Source organism: Struthio camelus, chromosome 1, assembly GCF_040807025.1.
Source record: "Struthio camelus isolate bStrCam1 chromosome 1, bStrCam1.hap1, whole genome shotgun sequence".
Lineage (NCBI taxonomy): Eukaryota > Metazoa > Chordata > Aves > Struthioniformes > Struthionidae > Struthio > Struthio camelus.
Genome location: NC_090942.1, coordinates 139,889,863 through 139,911,088, shown reverse-complemented (window position 1 = coordinate 139,911,088; position 21,226 = coordinate 139,889,863). Strand labels below are relative to the sequence as shown.

At 38.7% G+C, this 21,226-nt stretch overlaps 1 protein-coding gene and 1 long non-coding RNA gene across 8 annotated transcripts in view; one reads left to right on the top strand and one right to left on the bottom strand.

Annotated features, from left to right (window-relative positions):
* The window catches only part of GLRA2 (glycine receptor alpha 2), a 133,803-nt gene extending 113,839 nt beyond the window's left edge, over positions 1 to 19,964 (top strand). For all 7 annotated transcript variants that reach the window (XM_009683632.2, XM_068919737.1, XM_009683631.2 and 4 more), the window contains one exon: positions 18,470 to 19,964. In XM_009683632.2, coding sequence (XP_009681927.1) covers positions 18,470 to 18,748 — 279 coding nt within the window. In that variant the 3' untranslated portion in view covers positions 18,749 to 19,964. The remainder of the gene's footprint in view (positions 1 to 18,469) is intronic.
* LOC104149799 (uncharacterized) overlaps positions 1 to 21,226 on the bottom strand; it is a 62,221-nt gene that overhangs the window by 8,318 nt on the left and 32,677 nt on the right. The window lies entirely within an intron of this gene.

The following is a 21,226-nucleotide window of genomic DNA, read 5'->3' as shown; positions in this document are numbered from 1 at the left end:
AAGTTCTGTCTTTCCTCTTCAGGACATAAAGCTTTATTTTGGTAGCTATATGGAGTAGCTCCCATACTCTCTAGCACAATTTTTCCAAAAAGTTAATGCACGTGCTCTCTGTTAACTTATGTCAGCTTTGTTATTTTACTTCCCTGGAGGGCTTGCTCCTCTAATACGGTTTGTCTCTACTGTTAGGTTGACAGGAAAGACCTGTATAACGGATATTACTCCAAAAGCCAACCTTTTGCCATGCTCGATGTTCAGGCTTTGTAAAACAGTCTAGCATTACACACTGCAAGTGTGTATCCTAATTGCTTCATCTGCAGAATTTTGGTTTTGTAGGCTTTCCTTATGTACTGAACACAGAAGGCAAGGGAAGTTATAGCAAGCCTCCATTTTAGAGAACTAATTGAATGTGATATCATTACAGGCAGGTGAAATGGAGAGAACCCATGTATCACAGGATGCTCTTTCACAACCTTTGGCACCTTCTGTCTGTTAGATGTACTGCAAGGTCCCTAATACTTTTTTTTTTTTTTTTTACCATTATGTAACTAGTTAGATTAATAAAGATGTATTTGTCAGGTGCCATATTTTTCAGTGTGTGTGCGGTATGGGTACTGAAACTACATGGGTACCCTATCATAACTATGAAAGGTTGATGACCCTGCAACTGCCACGGGACTTCCCATATGAAACTCAAGAAAGGGCATTCTTGTGTTTGCAGATAGTTACATTGACACTACTTTGTGCTCTTACTCAGCAATTTTCCTTATCTAGGCTGCATCCCATTTCCTACAACCTTCCAGTGGCTCTTGCAAAAGATGATTGCCTTTCTTCTAAGTTGTCCCTTTACAGGTGGCAAACCAGGTAGTTATTGTATTGCAATTTGCTTATTGGGCCATAAGGTCAGCCATTCTTTCAGCAGACAGGTCCCTTCACAGGCATCTTTGTGTGTGTGTGTGTGTGTGTGTGTGTAAGAGAGGGTGTATATGTATATGTGCTTGTCTAAGGTGAGAAAACAGAGAAAGAGAAACATATTTTAGAAATTACTCTGCCTACATTACCTTTGGACTGTAATTCTCACATAGTTCATCAGCTTTCCCTTGTACCTGTCTACTTCATAATATCCATTTTTCCCCAAACTCTCATACCCTGGCATGTCCTGCCATGCCTAGTCTTCAGCTTTTCTGAATTTATTAATTCTAGTTCTCTCTCTGAGTCTCTTATGTTTAGGTATCATGCTTTTCACTCCAGGCAGCCTCACCAATATTTCTAGCGATGATTTCCATTGCAAAAGTAAAGAGGATTTATTGTTTCTTGATTTGTCCTCTGCCTTCAGAATTACTGCTCTGTGTAACATTTTTAGTTACTTCTCAACCCTTTCCTACCGAGTGTGAGCTTGGTTGCTCTCCTATCCCACTTCCACGTCTGTTTTCTGGCTTAACAGCCTAGTCAATGTTTTCTATATGTAGCATTTTTTGAGTTTCCCCTTTCTAAATTGCAAGAGTTAACTTTCTTGACACAAACCCTGCAGAACTGGATGCCTACCTATTTACTGAATGAGAAGAAGGCAGAAATAATAGAACTTTAGTATAGATGTAATATCATTCTTGAAAACAATGGTTTTAGTTGCATGCAGAAAGGCATAATATTGGATTTATATTCTTGTTTTCTGATTTCACATCTTAGGCAAAATGAGCTCGTAACCAGTTTAAACTAAACATACTGCATCATAGTTAGAAGGCAAAGGGACTTGATAGGAACTTTTTTTTGACTGTTATCCAAACTTCGGAGCTAAATAGAGAGTATTACTTTGAAATTCATGGGGGAGCTGTTCAGCAATTGGCTGTCTGTCCCCACTGTGGGAAGCTCCATTCAGAGATCATAAAACATGGGAACGGCTCCACCGTGTTAGTCCAAGCCTCCAGCCCAGGAAGCTGTTTGTGACAGCCGCCAATGGAGGAGACCCAGAGAAAAAGGAAAGAGGAGTGCAAGTTTACAGCAATATGTCCTCAGTATATCCCCCCTAGGCTCCAGGACTTTTCAACTCAAAGGCTTCCTAAGCTAGAGGTGGAATTTTAGTGATAAATAGCCTTTGCTATTTACATAAAAAGCACTCAGTTCAATGTAATAATTTATGAATTATTTAATACTTAAACTGAGTTCATATCAGCTCCTCAGCACTGTGGAACTAGGGATACATATGGTCACTGTTGCAGTTAGATATGCCCATTGGGATATGCACATTGGGAGCGAAAATGGTGTTGGAAGAGGAGTAAGACCTTTTTAAGATTAATCAAGAGACAGAAATAACAAAGCTGCATATTACATGAAAGCAAACAGGACATCTAATGGAAATGCTCTAAAACTGAATTTGCAAATTTTAATGTATATTCTCATCTAGCGTTTGTCATGTACAAAGTAATACTGGGTTCAGTGACTGTGCCTGCAAGGAGAGCAGGGCTGAGGAATAAAAGAGGAGAGCTACTTCTGCAAGGAATTATCGGTATTTGTATTTTCTTTCCTGATTTGAAATATTTGTGTTTATATAAAAACATGAGCAGTAGTAGAAAAATGTTAGCATATTTAAGGACTTCAGCATACGCCAGCTTCAGCCTGCCACTTCAGATTTCTCAGATGGTGGTCAGCAGGCTATTGATGGTCCTTAAGATATGCAAGCAAGGAAGCAAAATAACCAGGAGACACAGTAGCACAAAATGAACACCCAGAGTTATAGCCTGTTATTTATTTGGCTGTAAAACAAGTGATAGCATAAGTTTGTGGCAATACTGCATGAGGTGGTCCATATTTTTAAAGATTATTTTCTCCCATAATTAAAAATTTATCGTGAAACACTCTTCTAAGTCAGTTCTGCTGTACCCAAGCTTCACCTTTCATGCAGACTTCAGCAACTGATTAGCTGGCTGTTGCAGTTCTCTTTTTAAATGTTTTCAAGCACTGCCATTTGTTCCTTATTTTGGAGATGTCCTACATTTTTCTGTCATGAACTACAGAGGAGTCACTTCTGTGTTTTTCACTAACAGGTTGGTCTGTTATTATTCTGCCCTTGTTGTTACTGGATGTTCACATGGTGGAGAAATAAACTATACTTTTTCATAGAGAGCAATGGGACTAGGAAAAGAGTAATAAATACTCCAAAGAAGAGAGCTTTCTGCAGGAACAGAAAATGCTGTGTTGCTCCCTAGCTGTAAATAAAGACTCTTTTTTTCAAGTTTGCACAAAGGATGTTTTTCTCCAAATACACAACAGCTCTTTTAAGACGCTCTGGTGCTGTATAGTCCTGTTCCTTTATTATTTCTAGATGCTGGGGATGCCTGCTTGTGTTGTCTGTCTCTTATTTTCTCTTTGATCTTTCTTCACTTTCCCTTGTGGCTTATATTGTGTTATTTTGTCGTAAATATAATCGACTTGAATTTTGCTTTTTGACATGTGAAGATTGATGATTTTGTCATCCTTCTTTGTTCTGGTGCTGCATTTCCCTTTGTATGATAGGTTATCTTGTGGGTATTTGTGTAGCTTGGGCTGAATATCAGATTTACATCATGACAAAGGATTTTTTTCATCAGATGCCAAGTTTGATCTTAAAAGCTGTTATTTCATGAATATTTTTCAAACTCCACATGATGCTGCTAATAGATTGTTTTATTACATGTGGCATGACATCCCAACCAAAGTGTTCTCAGAGTCTCACTTTTTTTCTGTCACTTTTAAATACTTCTTGCCACCTAACCTAACTCTCCTGAGAGTACTGCCAAATATTTACCTTCTTCAACCATGAAGCAAGAACTTTCTCTCTGCAATAAGCTCTTATTCAGCAGATGGAAGATAGGAAGGGATTCTGGGAGGCTTACCACACCTTATCTCTCATGAAAGCTAAGGGCTGCCTTAATCTGAGATAGAAGACTGTACTCCCAAAGCGTAGTACCTCACCAGGTAATTGGCAGGCCACGGTGGAATGTGAATTTTGGCCTTTCTTTATCCCCAAGTCCTTCCCTCTTGTGTTCCATATCAAGGTGAAGATGACTTAGAGGTTGGTACCACATTCATAGGAGTCTTTTCTGCCAGGAGGCTGCAAAGCTTCAAAGCTGAGAAACTTAGACTTCAGCCTCTCTGCATGTACAAAGCATTGCAATGTAGAGAAAGCTGTTTGGCCTGGCAGGTTATTGATTTATATTCCATTGTTCAAACTGCAAACACAGAATCATAGGATCATGGAAAACAGGACCAGAAGAGTCCTTGAAAGCCAGCTGGTGTAACCAGCATCAGGCAGTACATTGAGAGATTTACAGTCGCTGAAAATATTAATCAGTGCTCTTAAACAGTTTCTTCTGTAAAGTGCCCAATATATCATGAGCGAGTTTAACAGAGATTTGTGAGGGACTGTTCCTCAGGGAGACTGTGAGCTGAATTATATCTCTCTGTGGATGTGCTGACCTGGAGCTGAGTATTTCTGATTTATATCCTGTAATTCTCCTTGACTTGCAAGTACTCTTGGAACAAAGGTCACTGAAAAAGACTCTGAACAATTATTTACCATTCTGGACAGGAATAACAATAGGCTCTTTCTAACCTAAGGCTCTTTGGTTCCTCTTCCTTCTGCAGCAGCACAGGTTACACAGCCGCAGATATTCAGATACTGAAATACAGCTACAACATTTCGTATGTTTGCAGTTTATGCCATTCTCCTACTGAGTTGTTTGCTTTCTAAGTATTTGTGCTCCTCCTTCCTTAGCCCTGAGAACTGCCCTTCATCCTCCAACGCTTTTTGAAGGTTTCTCCTAATTTTAACTTCTGCCTGGACTGAGGAAGCAGTTTTTCAACATTTTAGATGAGGGGCCAGGATTAATCTAATACTTATTTTGACAGTAATATAAAACCCATATATGCTTGATACAATAAAAAAAAAGTCTGAGGAATTAGCTCAGCAATCAGACATTTACAAACTGTACAATAGAAGAGCAGAGCTTTGGATTAAGGTGCATAATGATTTTCTACATTTAATAGAAAAAGCATGCAGAATTCTAGCTATTGTTAGGAAATTATACATTTACTAAAGTATTCATGTGGGTTGCTAGTTTCACAACTGTGGTTTTATGAGGGAGGACCATACAAAGCAAGACTAGAAAACTGGCAAACAGAAGTACAGTGAGTATTTCATGTTGGGCCTTGCAAGGGAACACACATCTGAAATGAAGGTGTGACAAGTGGGGACTATTGGATTTCTGTATAAGGAGCTGACAAGTCAGACAAATAGCAGCCATATATTGTCTGTGATGGCAAAAAGATCACATCATTTATAACCTTTGAAGCAACAGGAAAACTGAATGCAACATCGTCTTATAATGATCTAAGAGAGAACTGTCTCTCTTTTTTTCTCTCTGGTTATATATAGCTGTTAGAGAAGGCCCTGCCGAGCAGAAAATAGAGCATATGATCAAGGGCAGTCCAGTGAGTCAATTTACTGACTAATGCTGTACATTATCATGTCAAATACATAGTGCCAGCAGTATGAACGATAATGAAGCCGAGTTTATTTCTTTCCTTGTAAATTGAAATGAAGATGTGATTGGAATTGTCACACTTGGATGTATTAGTCAGATTCTCTTAATCATCCTAAACAAATTACCTTATTCCTTATATTGACATTTACTTTAGGAGCTAGTCCAAGACAGGCAAACTGAAACCATCTATTATATGTATCTATTTAAAATATCCTCTACCCACCTGTCCCCTCAGGTGATGGTTCAGTGGTCTAACACCTTGAAATACCTACTTCCCTCAGACCCAAAGAAAGGATAATTCAGTCTTTTAACCTTTTGAGGATAAATCATTTAGTGTAATGGCATGCAGGGACACTGTAAATGAACTGGCTCTAGGATCGTCAGTAAACAGTCCAACCATGATGCTGACTGAAAAAAAGACTAGTGGTAGCCCCAAACAACCACTGAAAGGAGCCCCTTGTAGTCTGATTTTCTGTCTCATGCCTCAGAGTTTCAGCAACCAAGTCTGAGGAGGATATTGTCAATATTGTGCTTACTCAATGGTTCTTGTTTTATTACTTTTGTTTTCTTTCCAAATCACAGAAAGAGCATGCCTACATGTTTTGTAGGCTTGTTTATGGTATCGATCAATAAGGTGGTTACTTTCTGCGATGTCAAGACGAATGCCAGCTGAAGAGAAGGTGCAATTAATAGTAAACTTTCTCCTATAGTAAAACTGCCCCTAAAGAAGGGGTACAGAAGGGGTACATTCTAATTTGGCTGTATAATCAGGATTCTTGTATAACATTAGTGTCCAAACTCCAGGTCTGTCCAGCTTTTGGTCTGTTAAAATTCCATATAGGTTTGAATGAACAAAAACATAGTGAGATAAGAGTTGAACTGACAAGTCACTACTTTAGGGATAAGAAGAATAGATTATCAGTTTTACTGATTTCTAAACTCCTTGCTTTAAGAAGAGACTGAGTAATTGGAGAAGCATTTACCAACTGTTTGCTAAAGAGAAGTCATAAAGCCCAAATATTGCTTATCTGTTAAGCATAATTTGCTGTAGATAGTATATAGGCTAATACAGAAATTAGCACAGTGTTATAAATTTAGCATGTATAAGAAAAAGCAGATGGTATTGCTGTTAGTAGACATGACTTTGGAGTATTCCAGAAGCATGCCAAGTCTTTAATCTATTACTATATGCATACATTACCAGTTACTGAGTTTTCAGTAGTGTAGAACAACATGTAGTATGCATGACTGACAACTCTTTTTGCTGAGCTTTAGATTTAGAATAAAAGCAAAATGCCACTTGCTCGTTTTGCAGCCTTTACTGTGTTCATTTTCCAGAACCCCTAAATGGTTCATGTTGCAAGAAGTGTGCAGTCAGAACAAAGACACAAAAGCTCTGTGGGCCAATACACTCTGCAAGAACTTCAGCTTTCCATGCCAGTAGCATAGCATGGTACATATAGTGAATGGTGGTACAAATGAGTAGCGATAAATTTCAAAATGCTTTGTGATACTGGAAGATCTTTGAGCAATTAGAAGCTCTGTGGATATGAAAACTGAAAGCGACATTTTATTAAAAAAAATCTTATTATTTTAAAATCAGAATAACTCCCTGAGTTCAGAATTGGTCTTGGCAAGGTGGAGGTGAATAACCTCTTTTTTATGACTGTCTTTCTTTGGAAGAAGGGAATTTACCTGTAAAGAGCAGAAGAGCAGAAAGGAGTGAAAGCAGATATGGGCTGAGGAAGGAACTGAATTTTGCAGATAGAATACGGAGATCACCAACTTGGAAATCAGTGAAGAAGCATCAAGACAAGAGCAGAAATGGGAGTTAGTGAGGCAAAATTTGCTGTGGAAAGAATTAGGAAAGGAGTCAAGAAGAGAAGAAACAGATGCAGGAGAAGGAGACAAGGAGTGTAAGGGCCTGAGAGTACCTACTGAATGCTTACCACTTCCTTAATTAATTTGGTTGTGCTTCATATCAGTGGTTATAAGACTCCGCTTGGATTCTCAGGATAAACAAATAAGATTAATGTTCACTCATTGCGAGTGCACAGAGTGTACGATAACCTGTTGTGCAGTATTTAGGTTGCCCCCAAGACTATCCAATTGTTCAACTCCGGTAGAGCATTCCTGCCTGGTACTCAAGATGCTATCGGAGGTTCAGTGAAGTAGAAATCTGTGCTATTAGGTCTCTCTTGACCTGTGAGTGCTTCCTGCACTGCTTCATTATTTAGCCCATTGGCATATTTACTGAGCATAATCCTTCCCCATATGTTATCCCTCACAAAAGCAGGACCTCAAGGTCAGGTGATCTTAGGCCCTCAAAATTAGTTTTGGTCTCTTCAGCATATTTAAGTGCCTGCTTTTCCAGAGCTCCAGCACTTTCAACACTGATTTAGAGTTTATTACTCAAGGACACATAAGAGATGAAATGCACAATGTATACATTTTGGGCAGGCTGCTGGCACATTGGCCCTTTATTTAGGTGTTTTTATTGTGCTCTTCCCTCTAGATAAAATAATCAGACATTTCTTCTCCCCATTTTCCTTAACATTCTTGAGCAATATTTGAATTTTGATGAGCGTCTGAGATCCCCTCCCAAAAATACATTCTCTAGTGTCATAGCCATGGTTCTGATTTTCATCTGCCTGTATCTCTCAGTACTGAATTTTCTTATGTACCATTAAATTTATCGTTTGAGGTTATCCTTTAATCAGTTTTGCCAAGTAATAATAGTCTACCACCAAGTGATCTGTTGCTTAGCTACCAGCTGATCTGGGCAGATGGGTCTTCTGGACAGGTGCCAACACTCCACAAAGAGTCTTTCCATGGACAGAGAAGATTGAGAAGGTTTAATAATCCTTGCTTGAGTGTCCTCTCCCTGCTCCTCAGAATTTCAGTCCCATGTGAAGGTAACAAGCTAGAAGAAATGTTAGCATTTTGAAAAGTTATTCAAAATGCAGGTTGCGGTTTGATAAACATTATGGAGAGAGCTCCTAATCTTAGACAGGAATACACAAATTCTGACTAGGTAGATTTCCCATTAACAGATGCCCTTGGGGAATTCAGATGCTTTAGATTCCTAAACTAAGTAGATACACACAAGAAAAATAGTCTGTATGTTTATGTATATTATACATCTACATCTATGTATGTGGATATATACAGATTGTGTGAGTATATATATATTTGTGTGCATAATAAAGTAGAAGAAAAACTATCAAACTCATTTTAAGTTAAATCTTATTTCATTTCTACTGTATGTGTGTTTCAAATGCCCTTATGGGATTTGTGGATTTATTACTTACCAGATCCGAAAAAACTAATTCTGTGCAAAGATTAGACCATCAGGTTGCTATATCATTGAGTGCCATTGATTTTTACCTCATAATGAATGTTCATTTTGCTGTGAATAAATAATATCAGAACTTTATAGAACAATCCTTCATAGAAGCAAATCAAAATGAAATTACAAAATTGAAGTTGTGTAGTAAATTTCAGATACATTCAAAGAGCCAAGATATTTCTAAGACGTAACATTTTAACTTTAGAAATAAAGTCTGAAGTGCAGAGAGCTAGCAAATATTGTTTAACCCAATCACACTTCAGAGCTATGCAAAAACAGCTAGAGAAATCCAGATTGAGATCTTGTCTGCAACAATTAAATGGCATGCAAAGCCAGAAAGGGTAATTTATGTAACAGAAGACAAGGAAAAAAGACAAGGGAAAAAAACAATCCCAAAACTTCATTTATTGGAAGTCCAGGATGAAGAACTGATTACTGGAAAAAGGCATTGATTTATCAGTTGGATTGTCTCCTTAAAAAAAAAAATAAAACTTTTGAAATTTGCATGTGAACCCTTTAACATTATGCAGAGACTCCTGATTATTTTTAGCCACAGATTTTGAATTATTAAGATAATTTGCAGTATTTAATTTGTTTTGTGCAGTGTTTATGTAAATTAAATGCATAAAGTCTCTTTGAGGAAGCTCTGATATTCTCTGTCTGGGTGTTTGTTGTTATAGGAAACGGTTTGAAGGAAAGAACCTAACAAGACAGAAAAGAGTATATCCCTTCCTTTTCCTTATCCTCTTCCCCTTCCCTTCCCTTCCCTTCCCTTCCCTTCCCTTCCCTTCCCTTCCCTTCCCTTCCCTTCCCTTCCCTTCCCTTCTCTTTCCCCCCTTTTTTATAGTATTAACCTTATGGCATTTACTCAAAACCTCTTGAAATCCTTGCCTATAGCCAAGAGACAGTGGCATGGGGAGCTTTTATAAGTCACTGCCTCATACTTTCTGCCAGGACATACTACATATTTGGTCATTTCGCCTATGTTGCTGACACCTAGCAGGCTTGTCCAGTGATTACTGTAAGGCAAGTATGTTATTTGTGAGATATGACTGGCAAGAGGGATGCGAAGCTGTTTGACAACCTCTGCTCCTCATAATATTTGAGCGGAGGGCTGTGAAGATGCAAGAGGGAGCCTGGCACCTCCTTCTCCCACCTGCTTCCTGGAGCTGTTCACAGCTACCAACATGCACGGAGCGGGGACTGTCAATGCTCAGCGATGGGCACAGACATCACTGATTATAGCACGTCCACTCAGAGTCTTGCCCAGATTGGGATTCTGGGCAGAGGCTCTCCCTTACCTGGAACAGACTGTATTGCTGTTCAGCCACCAGTGGACTCACTCCAAAATCTGAGGGAGCTGAAGGAATTGAAATCTGACTCTGAAAAAATTACCGGCAGTGCTTTGTTCCAGATAGTAATCTACACAAATCAGACCATGAGTGTCAATTCTGGGCTGTATACACATGCATACACTTTTTTTCTTTAATTTTGACTGTTCAACAAATGACATATACTCTGAGCTGTCAAGGTCAGGGCACATGGAAGTTCTAACAAACTGAGGCAGAGACCAGTGAAAAAAAAGCACAATAAAAAACATCTCCCCCCAAATATTAAAACAACTTACAGGAAAGTACCGGACAACCTTCTGGGAAAAATCCTGAGGCAGCTTGTGCTCAAATATTTACATCAGCGACCAGGGCCTGAAAGCTCAGGTGTCCCATGTGCTGCATGGACTAGAGCTTAAACATTGCAAACAGAGTGGGTCTGCTTATGGTGCATTCTAATCCTTAGTGAGGCAGCTGTTTTGCAGAAAGCAAGAGGAAGGTTCAGTTTAGGTAAGTTTCCATAGGAATTTTAGGTTTTGGCGCATGTTAGCAAACGTAATTTTACTTTGCACTGTTTTGTATTTATTTAATATGTAGACAGGTACAGTGTGGGCATCGTAGCTGCTTTAATTGTATGAGCTGATGCTGTGCTAAGCTTACCAAGACTCATACTGTTCAGTTACTGAGAACGGAAGCAAGCTGCAGCAAAGTTTGCTCCTCATACCAGAGTTGTAGTGTTGTAGTGTTTCTGTGCTCCTTTGTTCTCTACCTCTTGATGTCCCCATTAATCATTTTCTCACACACTAGTTAAAAAAATGTCAGAATAATCACATATCTAAATGCTAGCCTTGCAGTTTTCTGAGAATTACATGCAGACAGGGTGAGGAGAAATTAGTTGCCCTGAATCCATCAGACTTCTGGTCAAAGCAGATTATCCTTCAAATGTATGTTATTAACATGCATTTGTCTGATATAAAACAGACTAATATGTAGTTGATAAACTGACCAGTTACTGCTTTCATCAGAAAGAGACTTGCAGAACTGTTATTCAAGAGCAGTCAAGTCTCCAAACTTCGCTGTCCTGAAAGAATTTAATATCTAGACAAATGATGCCTATACAAGGACACTCACACATCACTGAGTCTGGACATTTTAAGGGATTGCTTTCATTTAAAAAAGAGGGAAACTAAGCCATAATATTTCTATGTGAGGAATAAATCTGCCATTTAGGAGTTATAATACTCTATCACAACATCTATGATACTTTGCAAAACAATAGTTTATTTGATTCCCCCTCCCTCTCCCAAAATTAAAATATTAATTATATTTTATATATAAAACATGAGGTAGTTTCTTTTTGTAACAACCTGATTGTCATTACTAACTGTATGATCTCTATTATTAAAGTAATTCTTGAAAGATTTCAGTTTTATTTTAAGGTATTTCAATTCAGGAAAATATTTTTACACCATAGTATGTTTAAATTATGTTAATCTTTCAGCTGGATAATGTTCGGTTCCTAGCAGTGGAGGGCAAAGCCACATTAACTAGTATTTCATTATTATATTAACAACAGTTCACTTGCTGTTCTTACGGAACGAGTAAGTAAATCACTTACGCTTCAAAGATTTTGCTGCTGTTTATTGGAGATAAGAGGTGTTATTAAACAGAACTCTCAAAAACAAACCTAAATTTTGTCCATTGGAAGTCCTTACTGAAGACAGCAATGACCAATTCTCTTTTCATAATTAAAATCTTGATGATATTTGTAATACAAGGTTTGTCTTACTTAGATTTTATAAAACATGAGTGTCCAAATGAGGGGGAAAACAAACCTCACTGAGCAGGAAAATTGCTGTTAAGAGAGGTGGAAAAGGGACGAACATTACTGTCATATACAGAGCAGTACGCCCTGACTGAGCAGGATCACACAGGAGGGTCAGTCAGAGACTGCTTATGACTTCAGTGGAATACCCTGGTGAATGTTTAGGAAGAACAACATTTAGGCCAAATTCTGGGACCTGTCTGAGTTGTAGTTTGGGCAGAATTGAGATGAGAAAGTGACAGTTTTACATCAGCTTCTATTCCTCTGAAGCCTGGACTAAGTGAGGAGATGAAATGGCATCTGGTGTAGAAGAGCTGAGCTCCAGAGCTCCTCAGAACGGAACAAGCCAGAGAAATCTGTCAGTGACCTCTTCCTTACCAAATATCACCAGAGTTTGCTCTATCTCTATATCTTCCCCTCTCTAAGGAACTGTAACACATAGGTCTGCTATATCAAAGTCATCTCTTTCTGCATTGGTAGGGCTTAGTCTCAAGGCAGGGCCATATGAGAAGAAAAAAAAAAGACCCTCAACATACTAAAAGCAGAACTACGTTTGCACTTTCAATAGCCACAAATGAACTTATTCTTCATGAATTTGTGCCATTTTGCTGTTTTCATCCTCTGAAACATCCTTTCACAATAATTTACACAGCCAAATGAAAAATAAATTCCTTCAAAAAAATAAGAATAAATTCTTCTTGATGGTGTCATTGCATTTTATCCTATTTCTTGCACTTCAACAACAACAAAAAAAGACTAACCATAACCTGTTTATCTTCTCCATTTATTATTAACTTTAACTAGGATTTTGTGATCTCTGTGATATCCTCACTCAAACATAGCTTTTTTAAGCTGATGAAGAGATCTCAATTGCTTTGTCTCTTCTCATGCAGAAGAAATCGTTGATCATCCTTGATGCTCCTCTTTGTAATTTTTCTAATTGTAATTTTTCAAATGTCTTTACTGAGTTTAGGTGACCAGAAATGTTCCTCACGTTTAGAAATTGGGCACACTGTAAGTGCTTTAAGTGTCAGAACTATATTTTCTGTTTTGTTCCCAGTTGCCTGGCTGTTGCTTAGCAGTGGGCTAATATTTTCAGAATCATCTATGCAGTGATTCCCAGAACTCCCTCCTGGGAAAGAACTAATTTTGAGGCCATTACTGTGTATGTATAATTAGGGTTATCTTTTGCAATGTGCTTTAGCTTGCACTTATCAACACTAGATTTCGTCTGCTGCTATTTTGTTACTTGATTGCTCAGCATTTAGAGCTCCTTCTGCAAAGGTGGGTTTAGATTTATCAGTTCTGGTTAACCTGTTTCACCAGGGTGCCCTTGCTCTGGAACCCCTCTCTGCAGCTCATTGGTAAATGTCTTCCCTGTTCAGGTACACATCCTTGGAGGATCATCTCCCACAGCTTTTCTCAGATAAAAAGCTGATCTTCTACTCCTAAACTTTATTGCTATCTTTTAACTAGTTAATCTATGAAACAACATTCCCTATTGTCTCCTGAAAATTTAAGAGCTTTTTAAGAGACTTCTGTGGGTGTTCAAAAACGATTTGAAAATCCAGGTACACTACCTCAGTTGGACTACCTTCATCCACATTCTTGCTGACTGCTGAGAATGGCAATCATGTGAACATGTCTTTGTGGAACCATACTGTGGAGATGTTTCAAAATCATAAAGATGATTTAGGAATAAAGTCTCCAAAGCTATTTCGGTATCTAATTCCTATCGATTTCATTTTGCATTCAAGTCTAAATTTATTGTGGTTTTCTAACTTTGTGCTTATGAATGCCAAAAAGGAAAATTTCCCTGATATTCTTTAATCTATACCTAAAATTAATCTCCTATGTCCTTGAAATTTAATTAAACCAGATAGTCTTTTAAATCGTTTGCTCACCATATGTTGGGAAAAGAGTAGCAAAATTAAATGAGTAAATCACATCAGAGAGTAAATTAAATACAGTAGTTGAAGCCAGCCTCTCTCCATTCTCCTTGTTGTTAAAATTGAGTCAATGCTGACAATAAGGATTTAAAAATGATCCGGACAAAACACATCAGAATGCATTGTATGGAAAGCTGTGCACACAAGGAGAGGAAAGGGTTAGATTACCTAAAGAATTTCTCCCATTCCTGATTGCAGTAGAATGAAGTGGAGAGTATTAGTTACATTCTAGAACTGATAGGATAGGAATAAAAGCTTTACAAAGATGGAAGATGAAGAAGGAAAACCATGACAAGACTAGGAAACCCTTGATTTACCCCTTGATTATTAAGGGAAATTAATAATGAAGAAAGAAATCATTCCTTCATTGATGAAAATTGTTTAAAGCCAACACCTAAGAATGTTTCATATGGCACCATAAAATAATATACATAACTATTTTAGAAATTAGATGGTGTTGAAAATGTGTCTATAGAATTTGCCCAACAGGCAGGAAATATGTTTCATTTTCAAAGGATGATTCTTGTAAAATACTCAGGAGTGTGAAAATCTGAGGGAAAAATAGAAAAACACTTTCATATTGCTATTTCTTTCTTCTCCATTTCTCATCCTAGCTTGTGATGCTTTTCCCCATATCTTCATCAAGGCTAGACTGAGTTATGGCTATGTATAATGCAAGAATAACTTCTCATCCCTTTAGAAGGTTAAAGTTATTCACTTCAGTGATTACTGGATATAACACTCCTGTTGATGCCCGTTGGCTTCTATTTGTCTTCAAGTTTTGTTTTCAAATCTATAAATCCATAAATAGCCTGTGATTTAAGCAAGCAAGGTCCTGTCTGGTTTAAAATGAAAGCAAGTCTTATGTGTAGAACGAAATCAAGGACAGAAATGTTACAAAGTGGTTTGCACTATTTTATCAGTGACTAAGCTGGTGAACAGCACAGATCGAAGACTACCTTTGGATGAGCCCTCCACTGTAGGTTATGTGAAATGGTATGACCTTGAGCATGACAAGAGACTCTGCCATCGTGCCAGAGGATACCCCAGATAGTTTACTCAGTAGTTCACCGAGCCCCCATGTTAAAGGAAGACATAGCTGGTTTGTTAAGAGAAGGTGCTTGAGGTCAGTTCTCCATGCCATATATAGAAAAACAAAACATAACATATCCTCTATCAAATAATCTAAATTTGGAGTTCTTTCTCTATGACTCTTCCTAAATATTCTTTGTACGTAACAGAATGTTGGAAGGCAATCTGAAGTTTCAGATAATAGTTTTGCACTGTGATTATGGTGTTTTAGAGAGAATTTCTTTGACCATGTGACCATTTTAGCAATCTGCATTGCTAAAATAAAGTAGATTGGGGATGAGTCCTTACTCTGGAGGCCAAGCATCACCCCGTAGCTAATGACCACAGTACCTAGTGGTAGCCTCAGTGGAGCAGATTTGTCTTGGAGAAAGCTCATCGATGTGGGCCACACTGCAGTGAGCTAACATGTAAGCAGTGATGAAGTTTGAGCGCTTAAATTTACTCCCTGGCTCTCTTTTATTTAGCAGCAGAGAGGATTCTGCAGTCTTGCAAGAAAGGTACTGGCCTAGGACAGACACAGCGGTCTCAACCTCTGAAGCATTTCATTTTAAATTTTCAAAAATGTTAACCTATTTCAGGAAAGAAGGGAACTATCCCAAGGTCATTTAGGTGAAATCTGATGAGGCCAGAGAGCTCTGATTATGTTAGGTAGGCCTTGCCAGTGAGACCGTGGGTGCTTACAGCACTTAGTGAGGAGACAAGCACTAGACCACAAAGCACCATGAAGCATGCATCATGTCCTATGACTACTGGAGAACTTTCCTGCTAAAAAATATATGGCTATAACAACTGGGGCCTTGCTTGCATACATAGGCAGTTAGACAACCAAAGCAGCTACAGTCCTTAGGTGGCTCTCTCTAGTGCTGTGTTTTTGTTAGAGCAGAATGTCAAAGACAGAAAGAAGCAGCAGAGAAGAAATACAGTGCCATTCTCTTAATTAATTATTTAGGTTTTTTTTAAAGAATTTTTCTGGTAAACTTAAAAAAAAACACTGAAAAAGCAAACATTTTTTGCAACCAATAAACAGCTCCATGTTCTGAAAACAGGTTACAGGTCAATTCAAACATTCACCAGGGAGAAGGAGATTCAAATCTCCTCAGGCAGAGAGGGAAATTGAAAATATACTCCTCATATCCTAGATGAATGCTGTACTTCTTTTGTCCTGGGTAAATTTTGTACCTACTGAAGTCCTAAATAAAAAGCTAGCATGGGGATTGGGCAAGCTTTCCTCTCATTTTTTTGAGAAGGAAATGGCACAGCCAGCTGTCTGTGGGGGGAAATTCAGGGCTGAAAAACTGGTTGGGAAACTGGTAGATCCTTGCAGCTAAAGGTTAGGTGCTTAAGACCTGGAAGAATGAGATTTAAAGATCCCTGTCCTTAATCTCACAGGGCCTCCCACTAGAGTTACAACACTGTAAGCTGCAAAACAGCGCTATAAAACTGAAGATGAATTGCTGAGCCCTACACAACAGGGCTGTGACTCAGCAGGACATGGTCATCTGGGTTCTCCAAGTCCTGTGTTGAGCTCAGTACATTTTATTTCCTCCCATAGATGCCTCACAAGTAACAGAAATTGAATTAAAAAAATGAATAAAATACATATGGTAATGCAGTTGCAGAAAATCTGTTACCCTTTTTAATCACCTTTCATGTTCTGGAATTGCATTATATCTTTCGAACTCTGTAATAGGGTAAGTGCTACAAGAAAGACCACTTCCTGCATTATTGGAGGACTTTGCAATGTTATTAAGTCATACATGAGAAATCCACTGTTCAGAACGTAGGTCTCAGTGGGCTCATCTTTAAAAGCTTTACATACTTATAATCACTAGGACAAGCAGAATTTCAGATTTTTCACAGAGGAACTGAAAACTGTAAACAAATAAATTTGAAAAAAAAGAGCAACATGTTTCTTTCTCTTAATGATGATGAGCTTTTGAGAAGGAAATATAAACTTTGAATAACTGCTCAAACAGCCTTGCAATAGTATAATTATCTACCTGCTCAAGGATACAACATAGGATAGGCTTCATGTTGAAGTGACAGGGGCTCAAGAACACTATTTATTGCCTATCCTCCTTTCATAAGCATTCAATGTTATCTCAGAGTGACCATTTCTTATTTGGTAACCTTGGGTCTCATTATTACTTATTCACATTTGTATGTTAGCTCCAAGGTAAGGAGAGCAAACGAGGTGATATATCCAATTCCAGTGCTAGACCTGAGGGGAGAGAGCAAAATGTAATTATTGAAAGAGGTGCTGCTGTGAGAAAGTAGTGATTTACATCCTGAATTCATGTAAATTATCCCCCCATCCCTGACATCAGTAAATGTAGAACCCTTAATATCTTGCCCCTTTAACTTTTTTCTTTTCTTGCAATCTTTGATTCTCTGTTAAGATCAGAAGGCTGTGGGTTAGTGATAGATGTGAGGGAGTAGTTTCCATGAGTGAGTGGGCTCCTTGTGAGCCCAGGAGAGGCCATTTAAAGTCAACAATGAAATATTTGTCAGTCAAAAGAGGTTCTTTAACTAGGGCAAGCTTTTAGACCTACATTTCATCTCTGGTGGAAGGAAGAACAGAGTTGCTTGTTTGCTGGTTTTGAAGCCTTCATGGAGGGCTGCCAGTAACTATAACGCATATATTTTTCTGCTATCGGACAGGAGAAATGGCTGCAAGAATTTACCAGCACAAACAGTCATGATCCCTTCATCACACAGTCAACATGAGGATAAAGTTCAACAGTAATTATGCACCTTTTCAAAAACAAGTATTACGCCCTCAGACAAGAGAGAAAGGATTTTTTCAAGATGGTGCTATATTAACTCCCAATATTGCACCTAACTCCTGCTACCAAGCACTCAATGTGCTTTGAGGTATTGATCCTCAGAGCATTCCTGTGACTGAGGAGGGGAGGTGATCTGTCCTTGTTTCATAGCTCAGGCACTGAAGTGCAGGGGCTATGGTTAGACAGAGTGGTTGGTACACTTCATCATGTGCTTAGAGTCCTGGGTCCCTGATCATTCAAGTCAGCTAGGCCAGGGCAGACTCCCTGCCGCCAACATGACGAGGTTTCCTTCCCAGAGGAAGCAGGATGAGATAAACGAGAAGTGTGTGCAGTTAGATCTCTTCCCCCTGGGGTTGGGATACAGCCTGGTACTCAGGTCTGGTAGTTAAGTTATAGAGAGGGAAACTAAGACTCAGATTTACAAACATTTATATTCACCTAATTTCCATGTGGTTTTATGGGATTTTTAATTGTGTACCTGTCTTTGAGGCCTGGGTTTTGTATCATAGCTTCATCAGCTGATTTGCTTAGGTGCTTTGGAGGTGTACACCTTGACTACTCAAATATAAGGTGTGCTCCACAGACAGGTGATTATGTCTCTTATTTGTCGTCTTTATCCTTCAGGAAGATGAAGTTGCTCGTGATAGCCGATTCAATTTCAGTGGCTATGGAATGAGTCACTGTCTCCAAGTCAAGGACGGCACAGCAGTCAAGGCCGCTCCACCCAACCCACCTCCGGCACCACCGAAGGATTCAGAGTCCATCAAAAAGAAGTTTGTTGACCGTGCAAAACGGATTGATACAATATCCCGTGCTGCATTCCCACTTGCTTTCCTCATTTTCAACATCTTTTACTGGATTACATACAAAATTATAAGGCATGAGGACATTCACAAGAAATAGGCAACTCTGGTTTGCCAGGACTTCTTAGCCAAAGTGATATACATGTAAATAAACAGTGAAATGTCTTTCTGTCATTTGGACTAAAGGTTTCTTTTTCCCCACCAGGACACTGAAGAGAAAAAGAACAAAAAGGAAAAAAAGTATAGAAAGAAAAGTTATTGCATGAAACAATATGCCATGAGACCAGTCAATAAGGGTTCACCATATGTACTTTCAGTGTTGTTCTTCCAGATTCTGCATTGATCACATATCTGTAAATGGGGCCAAATTTTACTCAACTTTATCACCAAAATATTATCTTTAAACAGAAAAGAGAATCAGAAAACAAACTATCCTCCTAAAACATCTACCAAGAGACTGAGGTGGCTACAGTACAGTGAGTTGTAAGAGGACCAAACTTTTTCAGGATAATGTTGCCTTTCTATTTGAAACAAGTCTACTGAGCTACATTCCATAACCATGTCTGTAGTTAGTGGTTTCACCAAGGAGTCCTTTTGTGGGTTGTAAATTATTTCTACTGACAGGAGAGAGAGAGAAAAAAAAAAAAGATTTATACTTTACTATCCTTGTGGGTGTGCATTTTAATATTATCTTGCTTTACTAGAATTGTAATTTTGGGATTGAACTTGTGCGTTGTGTGATTTGATAGCTGACACTCCGAAACCAGTGAAACTGCCCAATTTATTTTTGTTGAAAGACAGTGCACTTATTTTATTTCTGCTAATTTTACATGCAACTTGAGGTGCCAAACTGTATTTTACCTATTGTGCTACCCTGTTCCACACTACTTAGTAAGAACTTGTTTCCTCAAAGGTGTAGCTCAGTTTAGCATTGAGTTTCTATTACTGCTCTCATTGTAGCTGCAACCAATAGCTCTATAGATAAACACAACTTGTTTACAGACCTCTAATTTATATCTCTACTCAAAGTGGCTATCATTTTAAATATCATTAATTAACCTAAGAATTTTAAAACTGTACTGTGATTTTCAGAACCTGTTACCTTTTGGTGCCGGATCTGCGTTATTCAAATCCTTGCTACATGTTTTAAAGTAGAAAAGAAAAAAAAAAAAAAGATGGTATTTTTGCTTACACAGAAGAAGACAACCTGTAACATAAAATGAATCAAACATTAAAATTTTACACTTGCTGTAAAAGGGTTTATTAAAAAAAAAAAGGTATTTGTTCAATTTCAATAAAGCTAAATGTGCTATTAATGTTTTTTCATTCTTTTCTTCATTTGCAGCAGTGCTGTTTGTGCCAAGACCCAGCTCCTCCACTGCTCTGTCAGTAGAGAGGGGGAGAAAAGCAACCCTCTGCTGATCTGCTTAGCATGCCAAATTTTACTCTCCGTTTTGCAAAGGGGGTGTTGTAGATCTTGGGATTATGTCAGGCGTATGGCAGAAACGTGGCTAGGATATGATGTGCTCCAGAAGCCCTCCAGGGTCGAGCCAAACCCCGATGGCTTACACCCAGCCGCACAAGTCAGGTCAGCCTTGGTCTGGGCCTGGGACAGGAAGGGTGCCGCATCCTGCTCCCCACGTCCAGGCATGGAGAGGAGTCCCTGTCAGTTTCACACATGCTGCTCCCCGGCTCCAAGCAGCTAAGGGCCTATCCTGAGCTTCTCTGGGCTTTCTTACAGCCTCACAGCTCCTGTGAGCTAAAGCACAAGCTCGGGTGGCCTACAGTGAGCGCCCAATGAGATGCCAGAACTGTTTCTCTCTACTGACGACCCAAGGCCCTTTGCCCCATATGGACAAAATAGTGCAGAAAAAAGCAAATTAACCCACATCCCTCTTGCTGCCCTTTCCTTAAGAGGCCAAAATACACACTCTGCAGCTATACGGGATGGAGTTTTGTTCTCCATCTCCTAGTGAGATTTCGTACAGAGATGTGATGTACCTGTAACATTTCCCATGGTCTGTCGTGACACCTGGACAAATTCCTGTCGGGAGGATACAGATGTATATATTACAGCTTGCACAAGCTTGTGTGAGTGCGTGTGTGTGTGTGTGTTCCTCTCAGCATGGCTGCCTGTGTCTACCAGGCTGCATTATTCCCTGAGAACCAGGAAAGGAATCTAAAGATCTTAATAAGGCTTTTTCCAAAACTGTTATGTAAATCAATGGTTGAAAGACAGTTGTGTATTTTATCTCCCTTACCCTCCTTACTTTTGTAGCCTCTTCTGTTCCTTACACATGTGACTAAACTGGCAATAGCCATTTTCTCTCTTTAAGACTGTGGATCCAGGTATGGCTGATAATCCTAGACAGGTGAACCTGGTATTAGTGTGAGAACTCAGGAAAACCATCCACATTATTTCACTTTGTGAAATAAGCTTTTGAGGCAAATTTAGCTATTCTAATAGTTGTAATTTTGATAGTGCAATTGCTTTTAATCTTTTTACCATAGAGTACTATTTGATTAATGGATAATTCAGCTGAAGAAAACTTCAGTGCAGTCCTAGTGCCATGGACTC